Here is a 23,593-nt window from a genome sequence, read left to right as displayed (position 1 = left end):
ATCGACCATACGAGGGCCTAGACAAGTGCCATAATGCAACCTAAGAGGATGATGCATCTTCTAACACACCACACAGAGTAGCATTGAAGAGAAGTTGAGGCATAAGCAAGATAGAGGGAACGAGTGGGAAATAGTGGCAAAGATTGGCTTGTTGAAGGGCCAGGTAAGGCACCAAACCTTAACCTCAAAAGTCGATGTTCTAGAAGGAATTTGGCCATGCAGTTTTGGAGTTAAATCTGTCCATATGAAATAAGAATGCTCGTCAAATTGTGCCAATCGGACACCAGACGAATGCTCCACGAAACCATACGCCCGTTTGCCAAAATCACTTCTACTACAGAAGTATTGGAAATGCGTCAAAATGTACTATAGGGGGAGGCATGGTGTCAGCTCTCCACCACCCCTAGGCCTTATGTTCTAAGCGAGCTTCCCTGTGGTACATGCGTGTGTCACAGTTAGGGTGAATTCCTTTGAAATGGGGTTTTCAAGGACATTACTGGGTGACATGGGTATGCCAGTATTGCGCCTCAACCCAAGTGTCGGTGGTTGAACTATACACTCGCTATTCAATACGATATCCGTAAATGATATGGCATGAGCACAAGAGGGCTAATACCTCAATAGAAATCGGATGGATGAATATTTAGGATGTCTCGATGAGATGAGCGATGCATGGGCTCATTCTTGATGGCATGAACGAGTGAGTTGTGATGGTTGAGACATATGGGCCATGTCAATTGAGAATCAAGATGACAAGATTAAGCTTGACTTGGTAAAAATAGCTATTTGCTTGAATAGGTTTAGGGAAATTGTTAGCCTTTAATTAGGAATAAATGTTAGGGGACTAGTTATGCTTTCTCAGCTATAAATACTCCTACAACAACAAAGAGAATTAACAAGCATAAGTGGTTAAGTTTCCTCTATTCAAAAATTTCTCTCCCCTCAGGTTGTTCTCCCACTTTTATTTGTTTTGACATATTTCAATTATGGGTCATTTCCAACATTTGATATCAGAGCTATGATGCCAAAACAAATGTCGTCACCATTAAAAATTTTTGATGAGATGTGACAACGATAAGGAGTGGAAGGGAGGAGAGTGTAACACAAAGTACCCGTTACTCATGAAGAGTAACTACACAACATGATCGATAAAGATGCGTGTTAACTTATAGGTAGAAGGCGTGTGGGACGTCGTCGAGCATGGTGACGTTGAGGAGTGTAAGGATAGGATGACTCTTGCTACCATCTACCAAGCAGTCCCAAAGGACGTCCTTCTCATGTTAACAGAGAAGGACTCGGCAAAGGCAGCGTGTGAGACGCTGCAAACAATGCATGTTGGTGTGGAACGTGTCAAGGAAGCAAAGGTGCAAACCTTGAAGAGTGAATTTGAGGCTATCCGCATGAAGGATGGTGAGTCAATAGAAGACTTTGCCATGAAGTTGACGACGATCTTCAGTAGCATCTGTTCACTAGGCGACATTGTGGAGGAGATTTGCATCGTCAAGAAGTTCCTCCAAGCTATTACCCCAAGATTCATGCAGATTGTCACCTCCATCGAGCAGTTCAGCGACCTCAAAAACATGTCGGTTGAGGGTTTGTCTTAAGGTCCATAAGGAAAGACTTCGTGGCTACGAAGATAAAGAGGAGGAGAAATACCTCTTACTCACACATGAGGAGTGGGTCGCATGGACGCAAAAGAAAGATGCAAATGACTCTTCTTTTTCAGGTATGAGCGGATGTGACAGCCATAACAAAGAAAAAAGAGGTCGTAGATGTGGCCGCAGACGTGTCAACCCTTGGGAGGACAAGAGTATGATCAAGTGTTAATCTTGTAGAAAATATGGGAATTATGCGGCAGAGTGCCACAAGGAGGGCGATGAGGAGGCAAACCTCATATTCTCGGATGATGAAGAGCCCAAATTAATGTTGGCTGAGAAAATGCCCAACATGTTGATGCTCAATGAAAAGAAGGTATCTTGTAGAAAATATGGGAATTATGCGGCAGAGTGCCACAAGGAGGGCGATGAGGAGGCAAACCTCATATTCTCGGATGATGAAGAGCCCAAATTAATGTTGGCCGAGAAAATGCCCAACATGTTGATGCTCAATGAAAAGAAGGTTATGATGCTCAATGAAGAGAAGGTTATGATGCTCAATGAAGAGAAGGTTATGATGCTCAATGAAGAGAAGGTTATGATGCTCAATGAAGAGAAGGTTATGATGCTCAATGAAGAGAAGGTTATGATGCTCAATGAAGAGAAGGTTATGATGCTCAATGAAGAGAAGGTTATGATGCTCAATGAAGAGAAGGTTATGATGCTCAATGAAGAGAAGGTTATGATGCTCAATGAAGAGAAGGTTATGATGCTCAATGAAGAGAAGGTTATGATGCTCAATGAAGAGAAGGTTATGATGCTCAATGAAGAGAAGGTTATGATGCTCAATGAAGAGAAGGTTATGATGCTCAATGAAGAGAAGGTTACGATGAACCCCTTCATAGATGGAGAAGACCAAGTGGAGACAAGCATGTGGTACCTAGACAACGGAGCGAGTAACCACATGACTGGAGATCGAGAAAAGTTTAAGGACCTTTATGAAAAGTTCACTGGAAACGTCAACCTTTGCGACGAATCAATTGTACCAATCTAAGGTAAAGGATCTATCTTGTTCCAGTGTAAGAACAACGATCAATGTCTATTGACCAAGGTGTATTATATCCCGAGTTTGAAAATCAATATTATTAGCCTTAGTCAAATGACAAAAGAAGGTAGCAGAGTGGAGATTGTTGTAAATTGTCAAAGGTTCTATTCTTCAAGACTGATTAGTCCTATTCTTTGGGACTTTAAGTTTCTTTCTGCTGAGACTTTTAGGTTAGCCAGGATTGTAAAGGCTATATAATGTCATTCTTTGGGACTTTAAGTTTCTTTCTGCTGAGACTTTTAGGTTAACCAGGATTGTAAAGGCTATATAATGTCATGCTTAGAATTAATAAAATAGCACTGGAGATTGATTGACATATTGGTGAGAGTCTTTGTAGTGTGATAGTGAGGTATTCACGTGTAACACTTTGTTTATTAGTGATTGGTTGCTACTTCTCTCAAAACCACGTAAATATCTTGGTGTCTCTTTGTGTAATTTCGTTCATTGGTGTTGTGAGTATATTTGTTCCGCTTTCGGCGCACAACAAGTGGTATCAGAGCCTGATTGTGGTATTTGGGTATTGTGAAAATTTTGGCCTCATCGACCACTAGATGTGCTCACAATCATGCTTGGTGTCTCTTTGTGTAATTCAAGAATTGTGTTTTTTAGTTACATCCAGATTAATTATTGCAAATGGCAGAATCATCTGGAATTAAATCACGGCGTGGATCGAGATTGTTGAGTTCGAATCTCGAAGTAAAGAAATTTGATGGAACCAATAATTTTGGTGTTTGGCGAGGCGAAGTTAGCGATTTGTTGAGTCATGCAAGATCTTGATACTTCTCTCCTAGAGGAGATGCCTGAAGACTGTCATAATTGAAATCGCTCTCATACCAATTTGATGAAGTAAACTAAAGTTGCTCCGATACCAACCTCGAAATTAAACGCTCGCTCTGAATCTAACTCGTTTAGATAACTCCCACAAAACTTTAAAAAATGAAAGGAGGTGTCACAAGGGGAGAGAGAGACAAGGAGACAAAAAAGTTCTCAAGATGTTATTACACACTAACTCAGACAGTAAATGTTTTTCTTCTCTCTCTTGTTGTTATTTCTTGCACTATTACATTGATTACACGAGGCCTTACTATAGCATTTCGCCCAAATTTGGCTTTAACTACCTACTATTTTTTTCACCCATTTACTTTCCCTAATTTCTCTCCTATTTACTCTCCCTACCTGAGATAATTATGCCCTCGTCATTAAATCGTGTCGAGTGAATTAAAAAAAAACATATAAGTTTATTTTCCAACAAAGACATGACAGACGCCGAACGCCGAATGGACGAAATTAAATCGACAAGCTTGTGGAATTATTCGATCCTGTCTTGACAAGGATCAGAAATATTCATTTATGAAGGTTACCATGGCGAAAGAACTATGGGACAAGCTTGAGGCGAAATATATGAAGAGGGTGTGGAAAATAAACTCTATTTGAAGGAGAAACTTTCTGTTTTGACTACAAGAAAGGTATCTCAATGGCTGAGCATTTAGATGATTTTAACAAAATCATCACTGATTTGCTCAATATAGATGTTACAATTAATGACGAAGACAAGGCGTTGTTGCTGTTGAATTCTTTGCCGGAATCCTACGAGTTTTTAGTAACCACCCTACTACATGGACTCACTGATCTTGTTTTTGAAGATGTTTCAAATGCCTTAATGAATTATGAGGTGCGAAAGAAGGAAAAGGAGGCATAACAAGACTCTAGCACAAATGTTCTCACTGCTTGTGAAAGGACTTGTACTTGGAAAAAGAGCGAACATGGAAATTCCCGATCAAAGTTGAGAGGTAGATCTGATAATTGGAGAAAACTTGATAAAAATGAGTGTGCATATTGTCGACAGAAAGGCCACTGGAAGAAAGATTGCCCGATCTTAAAAGAGAAGGAGTCGAAGTCCAATGTGGTTAGAGATGACGACACTGATACAGATAATGCCTTGACGATCTCTTTATCAGTCAGCCAAACCAGTGAATGAATTCTTGATTCTGGGTGCTCCTACCATATGTGTCTCAACAGAGAGATGTTTTTAGACTTCAAAGAGTTCAATGGTAGAGTTGTCTATATGGGCAATGATAGTACTTGCAAGATGATGAGAATCGGCTCAGTACAAATCAAGATGTTTGATGGGGTTATACGAAAACTCAATGATGTGAGGTATGTCCCTGACTTGAAGAAAATTTCGTTTTGGATGCGAGTGGTTATCACAACATTTTGGAAGGAGGGAAGTTGAAAGTAGCTCGTGGAGCTTTGGTGGCAATTAAAGAAACTAGAAGAGGTAGCATATATTACCTCAACGGAACCACAATAATTAGGCATGCTGCTGTGGCAAGTTCGAAAGAACAAGACATATCGAAATTATGGCACATGAGACTTGGGCATGCTAGTGAGAAGGCGCTTCAGACATTGGTGAACCAAGGAGTCCTGTTGCCACAACTGGTAAAATTGATTTCTGTGAACATTGTATATTTGGTAAATAAAAAAACTGTGAAGTTTGGTACCGCTATCCACCAAACAAAGGGCATTTTGGATTATGTTCACACTGATGTATGGGGTCCCACGAAGAATGTCTCATTGGGAGGAAAGAGGTGGTTACCTTTATTGATGACTACTACAGGAGAGTTTGGATGTATCCCATGAGGCACAAAAACTAGATTCTCCAATCTTCCTAGAGTGGAAGAAAATGGTAGAGAATCAGACGGACAGGAAAATCAAAAAGCTGAGATCAGACAACGGTGGAGAATATACTTATGATCCATTCCTTAAAGTATGCCGAGATGAAGGGATCGTTCAACACTTCACTGTTCCTGGTATGCCACAAGAAAATGGAGTTGCTGAGAGAATGAACCAGACATTAATAGAGAAGGTTCGATGCATATTGTCTCAAGCAGGATTGAGTAAGGAATTTTGGGCTGAGGCTCTCAGTTATGCAGTTCACTTGGTGAATCGTTTACCTGTTTCTGGAAATGGTGGGAAAACTCCGCTTGAAGTATGGTCGGGTACTCCTATTAGTGATTATGATAAATTGCATGCGTTTGGTGTCCTGCTTATTATCATGTGATAGACTCAAAGCTGGATTCTAGAGCAAAAAATTCAAGTTTATGGGCTTTAGCAAGGGCGTAAATGGCTATATGTTATGGTGTCCAGAAACAAGTAAGATTGAAAATAATGACGAGGTATTGAAGCAGGTGGAGAAGGTGGTGTTCTCTCCTGATATGGTTGCTCCTACTAAAGAACCTATTAATCAGGTAGATAATAACTCTAATGTCTTAGAACAGGAGGAGCAAAGCCTTGTAAATGAAGGAGTGGAGGAACTTGAGTCCATCGCCAGGAATAGACCACGAAGGAAAATTTGAAAACCTGCAAGGTTTGATGATACGATAGCATATGCTTTCCCTTTGATTGATGGAGTTCCCAACAACTACAAAAATGTTGTTGGTGCTTTGATGTATGCTATGGTATGTATTCAACCTGATCTTTCACACGCAGTAAGCATGGTGGGTCGTTATATGCATAATCCTGGTAAAGAGCATTGACAGGCTATCAAATGGATTCTTAGGTACATTCTTGGTACTATTGATGTTGGTATCAAGTTTCAAAAACAAGAAATGTTTAATCTTGACAACCTTGTAGTTGGTTATGTGGATTATGATTATGCTGGTGACTTGGATAAGCGACGATCTACTACGGGTTATTTATTTACTATGGCTGGTGGACCTGTTTGTTGGCGTTCAACATTGCAGTCTACTGTTGTATTGTCTACCACCGAAGCAGAGTATATGGCAGTAACGGAAGCTTTTAAAGAAGCTATTTGGATGCATGGTTTGATCAATGACTTGGGTATTTTGCACGAACATATAGATGTGTTTTGTGATAGTCAGAGTGCTATTTGTTTGTAAAAAAATCAAGTCCATCATGCTCGTACTAAACATATTGATGTTCGTTTTCACTTTATTTGAGAAATTATTAGTGAAGGGGACATTCGTTTATCAAAAATTGGAACGGCTGATAATCCTGCTGATATGTTGACAAAGGTGATCGCTCGTGAAAAGTTCTGGGATTGTTTGAATTTCATCAACGTTGGAAGAAAGGAGTAGTGTGTTGACGTGGTAGCAACCAAATCAGTTATCAACTTGGAGATCTTATGACAAAGTGGAGATTGTTGTAAATTGTCATAAGGTCGTATTCTTTAGGACTGATTAGTCGTATTCTTTGGGACTTTAAGTTTCTTTCTGCTGAGATTTTTAGGTTCAACCATGATTGTAAAGGCTATATAATGCCATGCTTAGAATTAATAAAATAGCACTAGAGATTAAGTGACATATTGGTGAGAGTCTTTGTAGTGTGATAGTGAGGTATTCACTTGTAACACTTTGGTTATTAGTGATTGGTTGCTACCCGTGGATGTAGGGGAACTTCTTCTCTCCGAACCACGTAAATATCTTGGTGTCTCTTTGTGTAATTTTGCTCATTGGTGTTGTGAGTACATTTGTTCTGCTTTCGGCGCACAAAACAGAGATAATCAGTCCATTCCTCAAGGCATATGACAGAAATGGAGCCCTATTGATGAAGGTAAAACGGTCGTGAAACCGCCGGTATAAGATACTATTGAAAGACCATCAACATCTTTCAAAAGTATCCATTGATGTTGACAACAATAAAGTGAAGAAGAAACTAATGGGTCAAGAGAAAAAAAAACCGACAAACATAGCTTAGAAGAAACTAGAGGCTACTACAATCAATGAAGAGAAACCTACGAGATCGCATTTTCATCATACTTGTCATCTCAACCACATAGGCCTAGAGGAAGGCCACTAGGGTGTAAGAAAAATGGGTCATCAAACTTATCCTCTCAACCAAAGAAGGCTAGAGACCGTTAGATAAAACCTTTGTTTTTCCTTATTTAGATTCACACGTTTACATTTAATTCTCCGTTTGACCATTTGACAAACACGTCGAATGGATTAGCGAATTCTTAGACGGCAATTTTATAGGAAGTGGCACAGATTCAGTTGGCCACTCTCCACCCATTTTTAGGATAGGTTATATTTAATTAGGAAATGTGTTCAGAAGATTTCATAACCTGATTTTGAAGAGCAGTCAAACTTTCAGACCTTCTCTCTGTTATTTTACGCATTTTATTTTTCTTCCAACAACCTCCTGTCGACAATTTCCTCTCACCGAAAATAAAGGATTTCCCTGGCGATTATCGAAATCCAACAGAGACATGTCTAAAAAGAAGGTTGAAAGACAAAGGATTGCCCTACACGATGAAGAAATCCATGCACTTGAGAGAGATGCATGTTGTGGAATTAAAACTTCTTGTGAAGAATGCATACTTGATCAGGGACCCAACAACGTTAATACTACATAGCAACATTCAAATGTTCTCACCAAGGCCCTAGCAAGGGCTAAGCTTTACAGACATGCAGGAGTTGTTTGAAGTGAAGAATCTCAAGTAAAGTCAAGCTTACCGGGGAGAATGTGAATCAATAAGCTTGACTTGGTAAAAAATAGTAATTGGTTTGAATAGGTTTAGGGAAATTGTTAGTATTTAATTAGGAAGAATTGTTAGTAGTTGCTTAACTTGAGGAGGAGAAAGTTTACGAGACTAGTTGTGTTTTCTCCACTATAAATACTCATGAGATGTATGCTAGTTTCATAACAATAAAAAGAATTAATAAGCATAAGTGCTTCAGTTTCCTCTATTAAAAAAGCTCTCTCCTCTCAAGTTGTTATTCCACTTCAGTTATTTGTTTCAACATATTTTGATCGTAGGTCATTTCCAACATAGATGAGATGCAATGTTGCTTTAAGAGACCTTAACCCTGAGTAGAGGCCCGATCGAACTTAATGATTTGGACTAGTGTAGAGGCAAGTCGGTTGTGTCAAAGACGATGGAACATGCACATGCAGGCGAGATGTGTAGTCGAGCAAGCTTAGATTCTACACAAGCAATGTTTGAATGTCGAAGACAAACCTCGCTGAGGTCCAATAAAGCCACAAAGTCAGGCGAAAATGTAGATGGGGATTGAGTTCTCCTTAAGGCTGGTCATGAGTGTGTCAAGATCACAACGTCACACAGTTGATAAAGTACGACTGTGAAAGTTGGTATCAAAGCCACACTTTGTGTGTCTAGTCGGACAAGATAGTCAGAGAAATGGACCCAAGAGTTGATTAAAGACCTTGCAAGTGTGTGAGAGTGCCAGAGCAGGTAGGACAGTTGCGGGTCAAAATTAGAATCAGTTGTGGGTTAAAGTCAAGACTATTCGAAATTCATTAGTGTCATGTCGACACCTTATTGTGGGGAGATCTACCCATTAAAGCAAGAACCAAACTCATTTTCCACGGGCTTGGGGTTTCGATGTTGGCAATAGATGAGACAGAAGACACACTAGGTCGGGTGTCTTCCAAAGAACCATTCGCGTGAGAGGAATAATGCCAATGGTTGTAAGAAAAGAAGTCGGGGGTCAGTTGAGACATGCAGTGGCCAAGTGCCAAGTTGAGCACAATGCAAGTCCTTATGGGGGGGATGACCTTACTATAGAAAGGCATCCAAATTTGAATGGACGAGAGCTCGATCGAACGGGTTGCTCACTCCGTGAATGTGCCCCAAGGTGCGATCACACATCTTCGTTGAGCCACAGTCTTGTACCAAAGGTGGTGGTTTAACAAGAGTTGTTAAGATAAGTATCCGCTCGAGAAGTGAGCATCAACTAGAAGTGAAGTTGCAAGCAATACTAGAGGATTGTCAAGGCAACGTTGCCACATGATGGTGACTAGTTAATAGTTGGCTGAAGTGTAGCTCCAACACGAGGTTGTGTTACAAGCTTTCAAACATTGCTACTATAAAGGTTAGTGCCAAGATGAGAAAATACTGTGGTTGGCTTGCGAGCCTCACCCCAAAGGGTGCACTATTGTGTGTGATTCAGAGAATATGACGAGGGTGGCCAAAATGGCCAAAGTTGGGGTGCGCTCTCCCTAGTCTAGGTGAGAATATGCCAAGACTAGTTAGTTTATCGTAATTTATCTAGTGAGTCCTAAGTCGAGTCTGCAGAAGGGCGAGAGAGGCCCAAAAAAGGGATAGCCCACAACCATAGTGCAGTTGTTTTTTCGTGCTTATGTTTGCGATTCTCAGAGACAGAGGGAAGGTCCGTCAGTTGGATCGCTTATAATTAGTGTGCAGTTTTCATATTTAGTCTAAATCACGTATTTCCAGTAGGTTTGTCAACAGCCAGTCCAAAGTTGGATCGTCATCAAGAACGATACCAAGATTAAGTGGGGAAGAGTGGCACAATCCATGGAGTGTTTGTGCCCCGAAGTATGCCACTGAGGACGATGACTAGTTTAAGTGGGGGAGAATATCACAACCTAACTATTAAGAGAGTAGGTTGTGACCCTCACATTGCGACAAGAGAAGCGGCAACCCTGAAGTGGTACCCATCAGGTAAGGCGAGGGCCTAGACGAGTGCATGATACGACCAAGGAGGATGGTGCATCATCTAACACACCACACATGTATGATATCAATCCCTAGCGTAACACATAGTGGTCATTGAAGAAAAATCTACAATCCACGAGAAGGTAGGAAATCAATCCCTAACTCTACCCTATATGTAACACCCATAAAATGAAGGGAATTAGCTCCAATGAGAACAAGTCACCCATGTACGACCCAAAGAACCCAAGGAAAGAAATTAAAAGATTAAGCAAGGAAAAGGGTCTTAAGTAAGTAATTCCAATATCATAACAAGAAATTTTAAGGAGTTAAAGGTAGTTGGAAAAGGATTGGAAATGAAAAAGTAAGCTAAAAGGACGAAAAAATCATTTTTCAAAATTTTAAGGAACTTTCATAATTTTTAATTCCTTGTCTAAAGGAATTTCAAGATTATTAAGAAGAAAAAATAACCACTAAGGGATGAAGGATTTTTAAAAGAATTATGGATATTTCAAGAAAAAATAATAAAATATTTGGAAAGTGGCAAATTACCCCCTAGAAGAATGGATACTTACAGAAATGCCACTCTGATCAGGATTAGAGTATCTCGTGACCATCTGCAAAAAAATCTCTCAAAACTCAAATCTCAGCTGTTGGATCTCCTCCACAATTGGATATGATCTAGAACATGCACAGATCATCACATCCAACGGCTAGTATTCAAAATCATGGTCGATAAGGCTCCAATCGAAGCTGACACTTTCAACGAATTATCTAGGAAGTTCAATCTTCAAATCACGATGATTCTGGAGCTCTCAATTTCGATTTAAGCTCCTCTTATAAAGTCTGAAGTTGGGGCAACAATATGGAACAAGAATCGAGCAAGGTCGAGCTCCTAATCGAAGGTAATAAGCGTTTAGATTTTGGGTCTCCTACTCTCTGGTTTCTTCTAAATTTGAGTGCAATTGTCTATCATTTCTCTTCTAACTTGTTCCTACAATTTATAAACAAGATTACCCACAAGTTCTACGAAGGAGTAGAGTGCTGAAAGTGCCCAAAAACCATTACCCCAATTCAATCCTCCTTTGAAGAGTTTCAAGGAAAACTTGAGAATCCAATCTGAGGATACATGATAATTTGCCGAGCAAGAACGATCCCAATTAGTTTCTGCACCTCCAAGGAATGTTTTCCGTAGAAGATCTCGAAAAGAAATAACCTCAGGAACGTGCTCAATTGAAAAAACTTAGTTTCGTGCTCAAATTGGGGGTAAGTGTTGTATTCCTATCTACGGTCCCTTTTCCTTCAAATTAAGGATTTCTTTAGCTTCAGAGGAAGAATTTAAGTAACTTTGATGAAGGAATCGAGAGATAAAACGTCGTAGAACAAGCTACCCATGAAAACGAAAATCTTGTAATTCGGGTGAGTTGCAGACTGAAACCAATTTCTTTAGCTTGAGGTAAGGATATGAAAGAGGTTCCATGAAGAAATCGGGCCTTGAAAACCCTAGAATTGGCTATCCCATAAGAAATCCTATGTTTTAGCTCCGGCGAGAAAACAGATTTTGGACGAATTTTAGAGGCGAATATCTTAGGCTATGATCCACGAGAAGGTATGAAATTGATCCTTAGCTCTTCCTTGTAACACCATCTTTAAGTATCCTGAAGAAATCAAGGGAAGAAATGGCGTGATTGGAGTTGTGGAGCTCGAGTTTCAGACGGCGGCACGACGAAAACGTGTGTCTTTTTTCTGTCCAGAGGAAGAAGACGATGACATGGCCAGTTCAATTGAACCGACCAAGTCAACCCCAAATTTTACCTTCCCTCGATTTTTTTCAATTTTATCTCCCTTTTAGATCGGTTCTTAAAAAAAAAAAATTATGGTTCCAGAAACTAGACAATAAGGAGTATGTGGAAGGAAATTTGAAGTAATTCGAATACCGTAAGCTCAAGAATGGAAGTCCCGAACATCAATGATGTGGTAAGTAGCCACCTTGGACCTTTTTTAAGAAATACTCGTAGTAATCGCTTGGATTGTTAAATAAACCCTAAACCAGTATTAATTAAAAATATATGAAAGAAAAACTCAAAAACTCTTTAGTTAAGGTCCTGAACCGACAAAATTGCTCGAGATTTAAGTAATGTTAAAATAACCCACTAAATGAACTCTGCTGCTTATAAAATTTTAATGCTGAGTATATTATAGCATGTTAAGGTTATATATGAAATTTGGTGGTCATTGGATAAGAATAGGTGGTAAACCAAGAAAGGGTGTAAAATGACCATAATGTCCCTAAGATAATTTACCTTGGGTTCATGACCTAAATGACCTCCAAATTCCATGAAACTTTGTAGTAGATCTTATTTTATGATTTAGATGATTTAATGAAGTTTGGAAGTCATTGAAAAATGTTAGGTAGCGAAATTAAGATATGGGAAAAAACGTTCATCACGATCCATACGACTTTACCTCCTAGATCCATGAAATAAGAGATTCCCCACATGTACCCTTGTTTGCTAATAAGATTCTACCTACATAAGATCAAGTTGGACTATTCCTATAAATAGCTTATAAGTTCCAAGCTTTATGCATAAAAACATAGGATCACCAAGAATCCAATAAAACACTTTGGTTTAATCCAATAAAACACCAAGAATCCACATGTACCCTTACTGCATAAAAAATCGTTGCAGTAATTATTTTGTTTAATTTTTTTTTATAATATTTTATTATTTTATTATTTATTTATTTTTTTTTTGTTGAATTTCTTTTATATATTATATTTAAAAAATAACTTAATATTTCTTACTTTTAAAAACACATTATTTATAATATATAAATAAAATAATATAAATAAATTAATTTAATTTAAGAATACATTTATTAACTATGATTTATATATACATTTAAGTTATTTTTTTGAAGCATATTGTTTTTGGGTTGAGTTGGATTAGATTAGCCATCCAATAAATTTGGTAAAAAAAAATTCCTTTAACCCAATCCAATATGGTCGGAGAATTGATTTGGTTCAAATTCAATTTGATTTTCCATTTTGCTTAAAATTAGTATAACCAAATCGAGCCCATCTAAATATTTTTAAAAGTAATTTTATTTTTTAAAAAATGGATTACTCAATTAAAATATTTAAATTAAATCGAATCTAAGGAAAGAAACCCATCCCTAGATCCCACATCGGTAAAGATCATTGACAACGACGTAAATATATGTTCATCACTAACACCATTTAGTTCTTTCTGCAAAAAGAAGAAGAAGAAGACAAGCTTTTGCCCTACCCCTCTGTATCATCCGCTATTTTTCGGTATTCAGTTCATCCATCAACAATTCTATATTGAATTTGTCGTCAACAACGTCTTCGTGCTTTTTGTTCTGAATCATCCATCCGAATCAAAACCATTTCATCCTGAATTACTTTCTGGGCATAAGTTGTTCGTGTTTGTTTGCTACTATGTTTGAATTATGCTATTGTGGTTGAATTTCTTTCAGTCTTAGTCACATGATTTTAGAATCATTTGGTTGTTTATCTTTTTCTTAATCCTCAGCCCAAGCTAAGACGCAATTGTAACGAAATAGAGCGGCTTTGTTTTTTTATACGATTCTTCTGCTCAAGCTTTTCTCGCGTTTTGTCCATGGAAGCCGTTTCCCTTTCTCACACTGGTTTTTCGCTTCCTCTTCATCGCTATGGTATTTTCTGTTTCTTTATCATTTTTTTTCGACGTACGGTTTGTTTGCAAGTTTATGTGTTTCTAATCGATGCAATTCTATTGGATCAAATGTTTAGGCTACCATGAGCTTGGGCTTTCCAGCGCTTCATTTTCTTTGCTGCCGGTAAGCATTTTAGTCAATCTGTTTATCACTTTTGTTCTATTGTACTTGTTTATTTGTGTATATCTGTTGGAAGATTTTAAGTCTGCACTCTGTTGAGCTGGTGATAGAGTTAGGAAAAATATTATTGTAGGTGGCCTGATATGTGTCTCAACATTTTAATCATGAATCAAGTTGGGATCTGTCCTCTCGAATGCTTATTGTAGCTAATCTGATGCAAGATGAGCTCTGGTGTTGCTCGTTTATGTGGAAAAGAATAAATGTCTAAACCATAAAGGACATAAGAATCATGATCTAAATATGTTTTCTCTGTTGGATCTACTAGCATTGAACCTAAACATTTGGGAATGTTTGAGTTGCTTTACGGAATGAAGTGTTATTTGGGTTTTAGCACAATTTTTAATTGGACACAAACTTTATCCAGAAAAAGAGAGATAAAGCAGTCGGGAGATGAGGAATCTCCCCCAAAGTCCAAGGGGATTTACACGAATAAGAAAAAAGAAAAAAAGATTCCAATTGGTATTGTAAACGAGCAATCATAATTTAAAACTCCTTTGGCAGAGAGTACCAAGATGAACAGAAAGATCTTTTATTATTTTTTAACCTCAATTTCTTAGTTATAGTCATGATGGTGTTGAACCAAATGAATTTAGAGAGCCTTAAGTTGTTCACAAAGAAATTGAAGGAGGGCTGAATGGTTGTCTTAGGGAAGCACCAGCAAATGTTGAAGGAGATTTCTACAACTCATAACTTTCTACAACTCATAACTGCATAAGAGCAATGGGAGGAAAGATGGTTTTGGTCTCTTATAGCTTTTTGGCATAATGCCATCGCCACCAGAGGAAAACTAAAACAAAGTTTGAAAGCCTTTTTTAATTCTATCACAATAAATAACCAGTCTTGGGCAAAGGCCCAAAGGAAGAATTCTCTTTCTAGGAACTTTAGCTTTCCAAATACCCTTGGCCAATGCTGAATTGAACTAACGTTTTCTATACATGGACTTGTTTTTTGTAAGTGCTTGTACATTCTTTCATTTTTTGCAATGAAATTTTGGTTTCTTACCCTAGGAAGAAGTCTATGATCCTTCCGTAAAAAGGAAGATTTTATCACCTTGAGAGATTATATACCATTTTTTACGAGCCACTCTTCTTCATTTTTTTCAACTATTGACAATAGATGTTCAAGGCCTTTTAAACTGAAACTGCCTTTAAGACATGCTAACCATTCACAGCAAGCTAAATGATACTTACTAGTAATGATTTTATTCCGTAATACATGTTTTCATCATGAATTTTCAACCCGGATTAGCTAGGAGGTTGAAAATGTAATTGGCATGGATTTTGGGTGGCCTATTGATGAGGGGGAAAGTTCAAAAAATAAAGGCACTATGGGGTTATGAGTTCAAATGTTTGGTGGCCACCTATGTCAGATACTAACATCCTGCAAATCTTCCTGCTAGAATGGTATAAACTGTGATCATTCTATAATGTTAGATTGGACTTTTCTAGTCTTTCATCAATTGTGAGGTGGATAGTTTTCTTTTTTTCTTTTTTGCTTAGGCTTCCTCTCTTAATCCCAAAAGTGTGACATGGGGAACCTTGTTACAGAAGAGATTAGAAAACGGCTTTCATCCCGGAAGAGAGCATTTTTTTTTTCTCTAAGGAGAGCATTTTTTTCGTCCAATTTTTCTTGTGTGGGATCCTGATTTACTTGCTATCCATATCTAGGATCCCTGTTTTAGTTAGCTTAACAGCTTAACTCTAGAAAAGTTTATGAGAGACATTTTGTGGGAAGAAGTTGATAAGGGCGGGGATTGGCATTTGGTTTATTAGGACAATATTGTCGAGGCCAGTGGGACCAGGGAGCATAAGAAATTTGAGACTGTGTAAGAATGCCTTGTTGGATAATCTTGATGCCGCTTTATTGGGAATAGTGTGAATACTTACTTTTGGCAGGATATTTGGCTGGATCATAGTCCTTTGTGTATCTTCTTCTCTCTTTGCTAGGGGATTTTTTTTTGTTAGTCCAGGAGGAGCAATCCTCCGTGGGTTTTTCTTGTAAATTTTTTTCCTTCCCTTGCGTGATCCTCTTCCCGTAGATCCCTTTTTTCTCGCTTTGGTAGCTGAAAGTCCCCATGACAGGTTTTACTTGTGAGGGTTAATTATTGGATCGTATTAGATGCATTCTACTTTTTTGTTATGCCCACTATGGTGTAGGAATGCCGTTGACATTCTAGTTCGTAGCTTTTGAGGATGTTAGTTTGCTTGTTTGATTTGCAATGGTATCTTCAGAGTTGGGCTTGCTTGGCATGTAGTTGAGTGAGGCACGTGGTCTGCCCTTGTGTAATATAAGGGGTAAATCCTTTGAGGGCCTTTTTTTTAGTATGACTTTAAAGGAATAGTAGGAATTTGGAAAGATTGAGAGATCTTGAGAAGAGGATTGACACCTGGCTAGATTTAACGCTTCTCTATGAGCTTCGATTACCAACGAGTTTTATAATTATTTTGTTGGTCTTATTTTGGATTGAAGCACTTTTTTACATGGTCTATTGGACTTACTCTTTTTGTTTGGCTATCTTTCTGTATACCTCTGGTTTTCTTTCATATTCTTTTCTTAATGAAAGCTCTATTTGTTATAAAGGAAATATATAGATATATATATATATATATATATATATATATATATATAGTCAACCATTAGATATTGTAGGATCAAGTTGTTGTCCTTTGAAGTTAGTTGAATTGTGCCTAAGCTAATTTGAATACTCGTGATAACAATAAATATGAAGTAGGGGAAAGTTTTCTGTGTTTGAGGCCACCTATATCAAGATCTGTTTATATGAATGGCTAAAAATTTATTGCCCAGTTGACAAGGTTACGACCATCTTCATTTCTAGATTCTTTCCACAATGTTAAGCTTCTTCAATATTTTGGTCGTCTTTGAAAGACATTTAAAGATATGAAGGTAGTAAATTGGAATACTAGAAAAAACTGCATTTGAATGGACTACTTTCCCTCTTTTATTAAACAAAGCATTCCTTCACTTGCATAGTTTTTTTTGGTTTTAGAGATGTCCATAGGGCGGGGATGAGGAAGCCTTTCCATCTCCATCCCCACCCCTATTTTATTTTCCTTTCCCGGGAAATTCTCTATTTATTTTTGTGGGATCAGGGTGGATATTCTCCATAGGGTATGCGTATGGATCAGGTGCCCCAGGGGGAATTTTTCTCCATTTTTCTATTATTTTTCTAAATGATTCTTCTGAAGAAAGCTTTTTAATGCATAATTTTCATTTTATAATATAATTTTGATTAAAAAATGTAAACAAAAATCTAATATAATGTTCGTAAACAAAAATCTAATATAATATTCTACCAACATAATTTCTAAATAATCAAATTTTAAAATTACAGCAGTCTTCCATACACAAAGTTTCAACTTAATCCTTAACTTAACCATAGTATCAAAACCTTAAATGTTATAATATATAAGTAATATATTTATAAGAAGCTCCAAACTTCATTGTTTTGACCCGAATTTCATAAGCTTTAGGTTTATTAGCCAAGATAAAGTTTAATGAGCTGAAATCATATAATGACCCATTTGTAGAAAGTCATGGAAGTGTAATTGTAAGACAGAAAACTAGTTTCTTATAATTTGTAATAGAATATGTGTGTGTGAATTGGGAGGAAATGACATTATAGAGGGTTCGAACATAGAATCTCTTGCAATCATATCATGTTAAATCACCAATCAGCCAAAACCCAAAAGTCTTAGCTGATGGGTTATTTTAAATTTAATTATATCATTACTTTGACACAAACTATGCTCACTCCATAGTACATTTGGCTGCACGGATGGTAGCAACCGTTTTAGAGGGAGAGGGTGATTGTAGAAGCATGGTGAAGGGGCAAGGTGAAGGGGCAAGAAAGAAGGTCACAAGAATGGGATGGAGAAGAGATAGGGGGTAGGAGAGAGATGCTCCATTGTGGTGCTTTTCATCGTTAGTACTCATTTATTTTGATTAATGAGAATGTTAATTACCATTTTAACTGCAGATGAATGCATTTAGGGGTCTTCGATATAGTTCTTCTCTCCATGAACAAGCAAATTTGAGAAAAGCTGGTAAGTTATTTCTTGCTTAGAAATCTTATTCTAGTTAATTTATTCTCTCAAATAACTTTTATAACCCAATATTTTTTGAGTGCTCAATAGTTTCCGCTACCTTCTTGTTTGCAATGGTCTTTTAGCAGCATGTAGCTGGCCTAGGCTAACAGAAATTTGTAACTAATATTGTAAATTGATTCACGCTCCACCATTTCATCGCCAAGTATAATGGTTTTTCATTCTAGACTAGATAACACAAGTAGAGATTATACAACAAAATTTTTGCATATAGTGTGCTTACATCTGAAGTGCAATGTGTTAGACCTTGTGCAATTTTTTCGTGGCTAAATCTTGCTTGATCATTTGCTAGTAAATGATTAAGATTATCAGAAGATGACATGTTGATAAAGAAACGGGAGCAAAAATTGTTGCTCATTTATTTTTATTCTATTCGCAATTTTTTATGTTTTATTTTGATCACCTGCTAATTCTTCAACCATGCAAGAGATTCTATACTACTTGACTTTGTCATCAGGATATCACCGGGTTTTAATACACTCTGGATATATTTGAATCATAATTCATTGGCATGAATTTTTGTTTAAGGAAAGAGCCACTTCTTTTTGCCTCAGCTGCAGAAGCATGTTATTTTGACACATTTTAATGAAATGCTTCATAAATCTTGTTCTTAGGCTTTGACGTTTCTCTTCATCTACAGCTCAACATTATTGCTACTCATCCGTCATCAGAAAATGTGTTGGTGTCTCTTCGTGTTATCTTACTCCAAATGAGAATCCATACAACCTGTTTAGTGGAAAAAGAAACCCCCGGTCTATTATTGTTAGGTCAGAACTTGCAAAAATGGGAACTCATGAAGTTGGTTATCCATTATCAGGTCTCTTTTGGATGGATTTTGTTTCTTTCTTGTTCCATTTCCTTTTCTTTTTACCTGTTACCTTATATGTCTAATTCCTTTTTTTTTTTTTTCCTTTTTAACTGCCTAAAGTGCAGAAGTACCATTGAGCTCAAAAATAAGAGGAACGTGCTTTTATGCTACTACTGCAATCACTGCTATTTTTCTCTTTATGCTTATGCTTGTGGTGCATCCAATTGTGTTATTGACGGATAGATACCGCAGAAGAATTCATTATACAATTGCCAAAATGTGGGCAAGTTTGACTGTTGCTCCATTTTTTAGGATCAAATACGAAGGATTGGAGAATTTACCCGCTCCAAATTCTCCTGCTGTATATGTTTCCAACCATCAGAGCTTTCTTGACATATATACACTTCTTACCCTTGGCAGAAGCTTTAAGTTCATTAGCAAGACTGCAATATTTCTCTTTCCCATTATTGGTTGGGCTATGTTTATGATGGGTGTCGTTCCTTTGAAGCGTATGGATAGCAGAAGCCAGTTGGTACTTTCTTTGATTATCCATTTCGATTTTGTACAGTTTAAAATTTGGGACCTTTTGGTTAAGAACGATGTTATTGGGTATTATTTCCAAGTTTTTTATTTTTTTAATGAAGGACTGTCTGAAGCGATGCATGGAGCTTATAAGGAAGGGTGCATCTGTATTTTTCTTTCCAGAGGGAACACGTACTAAAGATGGAAAATTAGGTGCTTTCAAGGTAAGTGAACATTATATTTCAAAACATTGCATTGGGGGACAGTAGCATTGGTTTTTGGTTATGAAGAAACAAACATGTGTATGAAATCTATACTTTTTTCACAAACTTAGTGAGGTTTACTCGACTTTGAAATATCGATTCCGTTCATAATACCAAAGTTAGAGCATTGAAATAAACGGTTATCTTAATTGTCTTCTTGCTCTGCAATTCTCTATTTAATTATTTGTATGGGTTGTTGACCATGTTTAATTCTTTAGAAAGCTTGCTGTGTCTCAAAGTGCTTGGTGCAAAATTGTACTGTATGATTGGCTAGAAAGCTATGTTCACGTGTCCTTTTGCATGCATAGTTTTTTCTAATTATATAGCATCTATTTTTTAATTTTTTAAAAAATGTTTGATTTGTAGAAAGGAGCATTCAGTGTTGCAGCAAAGACGAAAGTGCCTGTTGTACCGATTACACTCATAGGAACTGGTAGCATTATGCCAGCAGGATCTGAAGGCATCTTGAATATAGGATCTGTGAAAGTTCTTATCCATAAGCCTGTGATCGGACGTGATCCAGAAGCATTGTGCAATGAAGCTAGGAGTGTAATTGCTGATGCACTGAGTAAGCATTCTCAGGTCTCTTCCAGTGAAAATGATTTTTGACTTCATTACTCAGATTTCAGTTACCTGATGTGGAATATTTGTATTTTTGATAAGGTAACAATCTCTCTACCATTTCAATTTATTACTTCAGTTTTTTGCTTATCATCTTATCTTTTAGTTCGTTTGGGGCTCCCTTCGCTTTTTTGTGGGACTAGTGGCATTCTTGAAAGAAAAATGAAAATTTGAGGGAAATTACAAATAATAGAAACCTCAACATTGTGATTATAAGATTCTTAACCTTTATGAGATCCAATCCTCTAAATCATTCTTTTCTTCCGTTTCTATGTTTACCACAAAACTCATAAGATTGTATTGAACCCATAAAACATGTATTTACCATGGGACATGGGGCTTCTACCATCCAGCACAGGTTTGATTGATCTGATAGCGGATGGCCTTTAGGAAACTGAACTTAATTATTTAAGGCCTTATTTACTTGAGAGAAATGGGATATTGAGAAAAATAGAGTAGAAATCAACAAAAAGAAAATTGTGAAATGTGAATACGATTTCTAAGTTGTGCTAACGAAAAATATTTTGGAATTAGAATCAGAATGAAGGGAATAAAGATAAATGGAGAGAGAAAGTTTTGGAAGGAAAAAAATGGAATGAGAATGATACTTCAAGCTGTGGAGTTCCGATCCAAAAAAAATTCATTCAATAGGGCGAGAGAGAGAGAGCCTTCGCTTACTTGCTTAACCGTGCGGAAGGCGTATCTTTGACTTCTCTTGTGGATTCCTTCTTTGTTAAAAAAACCTACTTGCAACTTATGTCCATCCCGTGTGGCGACATGGGGGCGAAAAAAGGAAAGAGAGGGATGGGGTTTCTCTCGTTTTTGGCATAGCGGGCCCCAGCGAGAGGCCCGCACAGCGGGCTATTAGCTCAGTGGTAGAGCGCACCCCTGATAATTGCATGCTCCAGTTATCTCATCTATTGAAAAAGCTGGTATAGAATAGGCTTCTTTATTTATTTATTTTATTTTTTTTCTATCTTTAGCCTTTCTTTAATACCTTTGATGTAATGACAGTCCTAAAAAAATTGGAATCAAAGTGAGCCAAGAAGAAGTTCCATAATGTCTTGATGGAAGAAGAGTGAGGCAAGAGTTGGTCTATATCTTCCCTAGCTGTACTGCATTATTGCACAAATCCTGGAGGGTTGAGATCCGAAGGGAACATCCTTGGGGTACTTGATCAATCAAGATTATTGCTCTTCCCAGTAGCAAGGGACAACGGAAACATTTTGAGGCAAACTGCTACATTCATTTTGTGCATAATCTTGTGATCATAAATTGCTAATAAGGGAACTGGAATTTTGGAATGTGATTCAGTGTTACTGAAACAGGTAAAATGGCTTCTTTATATTATTATGTTCATAGTTGTTAGGGATATGCTTTTAACATATTAGTTTGTTCGTAGAGTCTTTTCTTTGCACATGAATCTTGTTCGTAATTTTATAACATGAACTGCTATTAGTTTCAAATTGTTTTACCATGTTCATCTTTCCTTTTTTCTTCTTCTTTCAACTAATCATTCGTGTTAATTTTGTATGGTTAGACAGAAATAAACAATAAGTGTATAGGAAGTATGAACCAAGAGGTATCGACCCATTTCCAAAAGATATTGGGGCTCTCTCTCCCTTGCTTCTCTGCTTTCAAGATTGATGGGAGTTAAGGTTAGTTCCCCGTCCCGCTATTTGCCTTGTTAGGACAGCAAGAAAGAAATCCCCGTCTCGCCCATTAAGTTTGGTAATGATTCTGGAGTTGTCTGTGTTTTAAAGTGAATAGTTGTTGATTTCAAGTTTTGTATGAAAAGTAGGTTTGCAGATGGATTGTTGTCTGTTGTCTGTTGTCTGTTGTCTGTTGTCTGTGGTGGGTACAAAAGATATCCAACCAGGATAGTTGGTTTGTAGAAGTGACCACATTACCTAATCGAGTGGCAAGGGGAAGCATTTGTTTCTTGTACGAGAAAATCAAGTTGTAGCCAAACTGATTGGAAGTAAGCGGTGGTCTGATCAGAGGTCAGTGTTTGCGAGCATTAGAGTAGGTTGTGACCTCCATTTGTAGTCGATCAAATGACACGTGAGTAGTGCCCATCGGACCATGTGAAAGCTGAGAAGACAAATGCTATGATGTGACCAAGGAAGATAGTGTGACCAAAGAAGATAGTGCATCATCATTTAATAAACCAAAAAAAGTGTACATGACAGCCAAGTTAAAGATATAAGTAAGATTAGAGGCACGATGTCATCAAGAATGTCAGAGATGCACTTAAAGGGGTCGAGTAGGATCTTGAACCCTAACCATTTTGAAGTGTGAATGCATAAGAGACTTTATCTTCGCAAGTCAGAACCACCAATATTTAGTTGTAGAGCATGAAAAAGTTGGAGACGCATGGTGTCACGGTCGTATTTTTTTAACTGTGTGGCACCGTGATTTTAACACGCTCACAACAAGCCTTGACCAAGCCCCATATACATCTTTCGCCCAGACTTTGTGGCTTCGTTAGACCTTAGGCGAGATTTGTTTTCACCAACCGAACATCACTTGTGAGGAAAATCCAAGATTGTTACATCACATGCTTATGCGTGCATGTTCAATCATCTGTGGCACAATCGACTTGCCTTTGCACTAGGCCAAGTCATTTGGCTTAACCTTGCCTCTACTTAGGGCCAAGGTGATAAGGATCACAGTGTTCCAAATGTAACAGGACTTATTACACGATCCAAGGCTAAGAATATTTAACAAGCATTTATTCTTCATCTACAAAATTGGATAGGTTCGGTTCAACAATTATTTCATGTGTTACAAGCTAATTTGATTGAAGAATGACCATTTCGAGCTTCAGAAGTGAATATTTTCACGATTGAAGTAACCGATGAAGCTGCTATAAATTGTATTTGATTGATAAGTTATAAAACTTTATTTATTATTTTTAATTTCATAATTCAAATTGTATTTGATTGATAAGTTATAAAACTTTATTTATTATTTTTAATTTCATAATTCGAACTGGGCAAAATGGTGGGAGTTGTTGGTCAAATTGACTTCTTCTGAGATTTAAGGGAGATCAAAATAAAATTAAATTTTAAGACATTTTAAGAATTGAAAGTTTCTTTTGTGGGGACAAATTATTAGGTAAAAGACAGATCGTAAACGAATGAAATTGAGATCTCAAATTGAGACCTTTCACTCTTAGAAATTCGAGCATTCATTTCTAAGTTTCATGAAATTC

General features: G+C 37.4%; 1 protein-coding gene across 7 annotated transcripts; it reads left to right on the top strand.

The window, feature by feature from the left end:
* The first annotated feature begins 13,315 nt into the window (after positions 1 to 13,315).
* LOC111811926 (1-acyl-sn-glycerol-3-phosphate acyltransferase BAT2, chloroplastic) lies at positions 13,316 to 21,853 on the top strand. 7 transcript variants are annotated; one of them, XM_087118183.1, is made up of 9 exons: positions 13,316 to 13,454; positions 13,696 to 13,810; positions 13,935 to 13,981; positions 18,036 to 18,102; positions 18,803 to 18,979; positions 19,096 to 19,502; positions 19,615 to 19,716; positions 20,122 to 20,418; positions 21,391 to 21,853. In XM_087118183.1, exons 2-8 carry the CDS (start codon positions 13,783 to 13,785, stop codon positions 20,362 to 20,364), a joined length of 1,071 nt encoding a protein of 356 aa, XP_086974309.1. In that variant the 5' UTR covers positions 13,316 to 13,454; positions 13,696 to 13,782; the 3' UTR covers positions 20,365 to 20,418; positions 21,391 to 21,853. The 7 variants fall into 7 exon arrangements, with proteins under 7 accessions (XP_086974309.1, XP_086974308.1, XP_023554761.2 ...); XM_087118182.1 differs by having other exon boundaries at positions 13,696 to 13,837; XM_023698993.2 differs by having other exon boundaries at positions 13,440 to 13,581.
* The last annotated feature ends 1,740 nt before the right edge of the window (positions 21,854 to 23,593 follow it).

This window comes from Cucurbita pepo, chromosome 15 (assembly GCF_057944985.1).
Source record: "Cucurbita pepo subsp. pepo isolate OVF chromosome 15, ASM5794498v1, whole genome shotgun sequence".
Classification (NCBI taxonomy): domain Eukaryota; kingdom Viridiplantae; phylum Streptophyta; class Magnoliopsida; order Cucurbitales; family Cucurbitaceae; genus Cucurbita; species Cucurbita pepo.
Note: the sequence above shows the minus strand (reverse complement) of the source record. Positions and strands in the feature narration are given on the sequence as shown.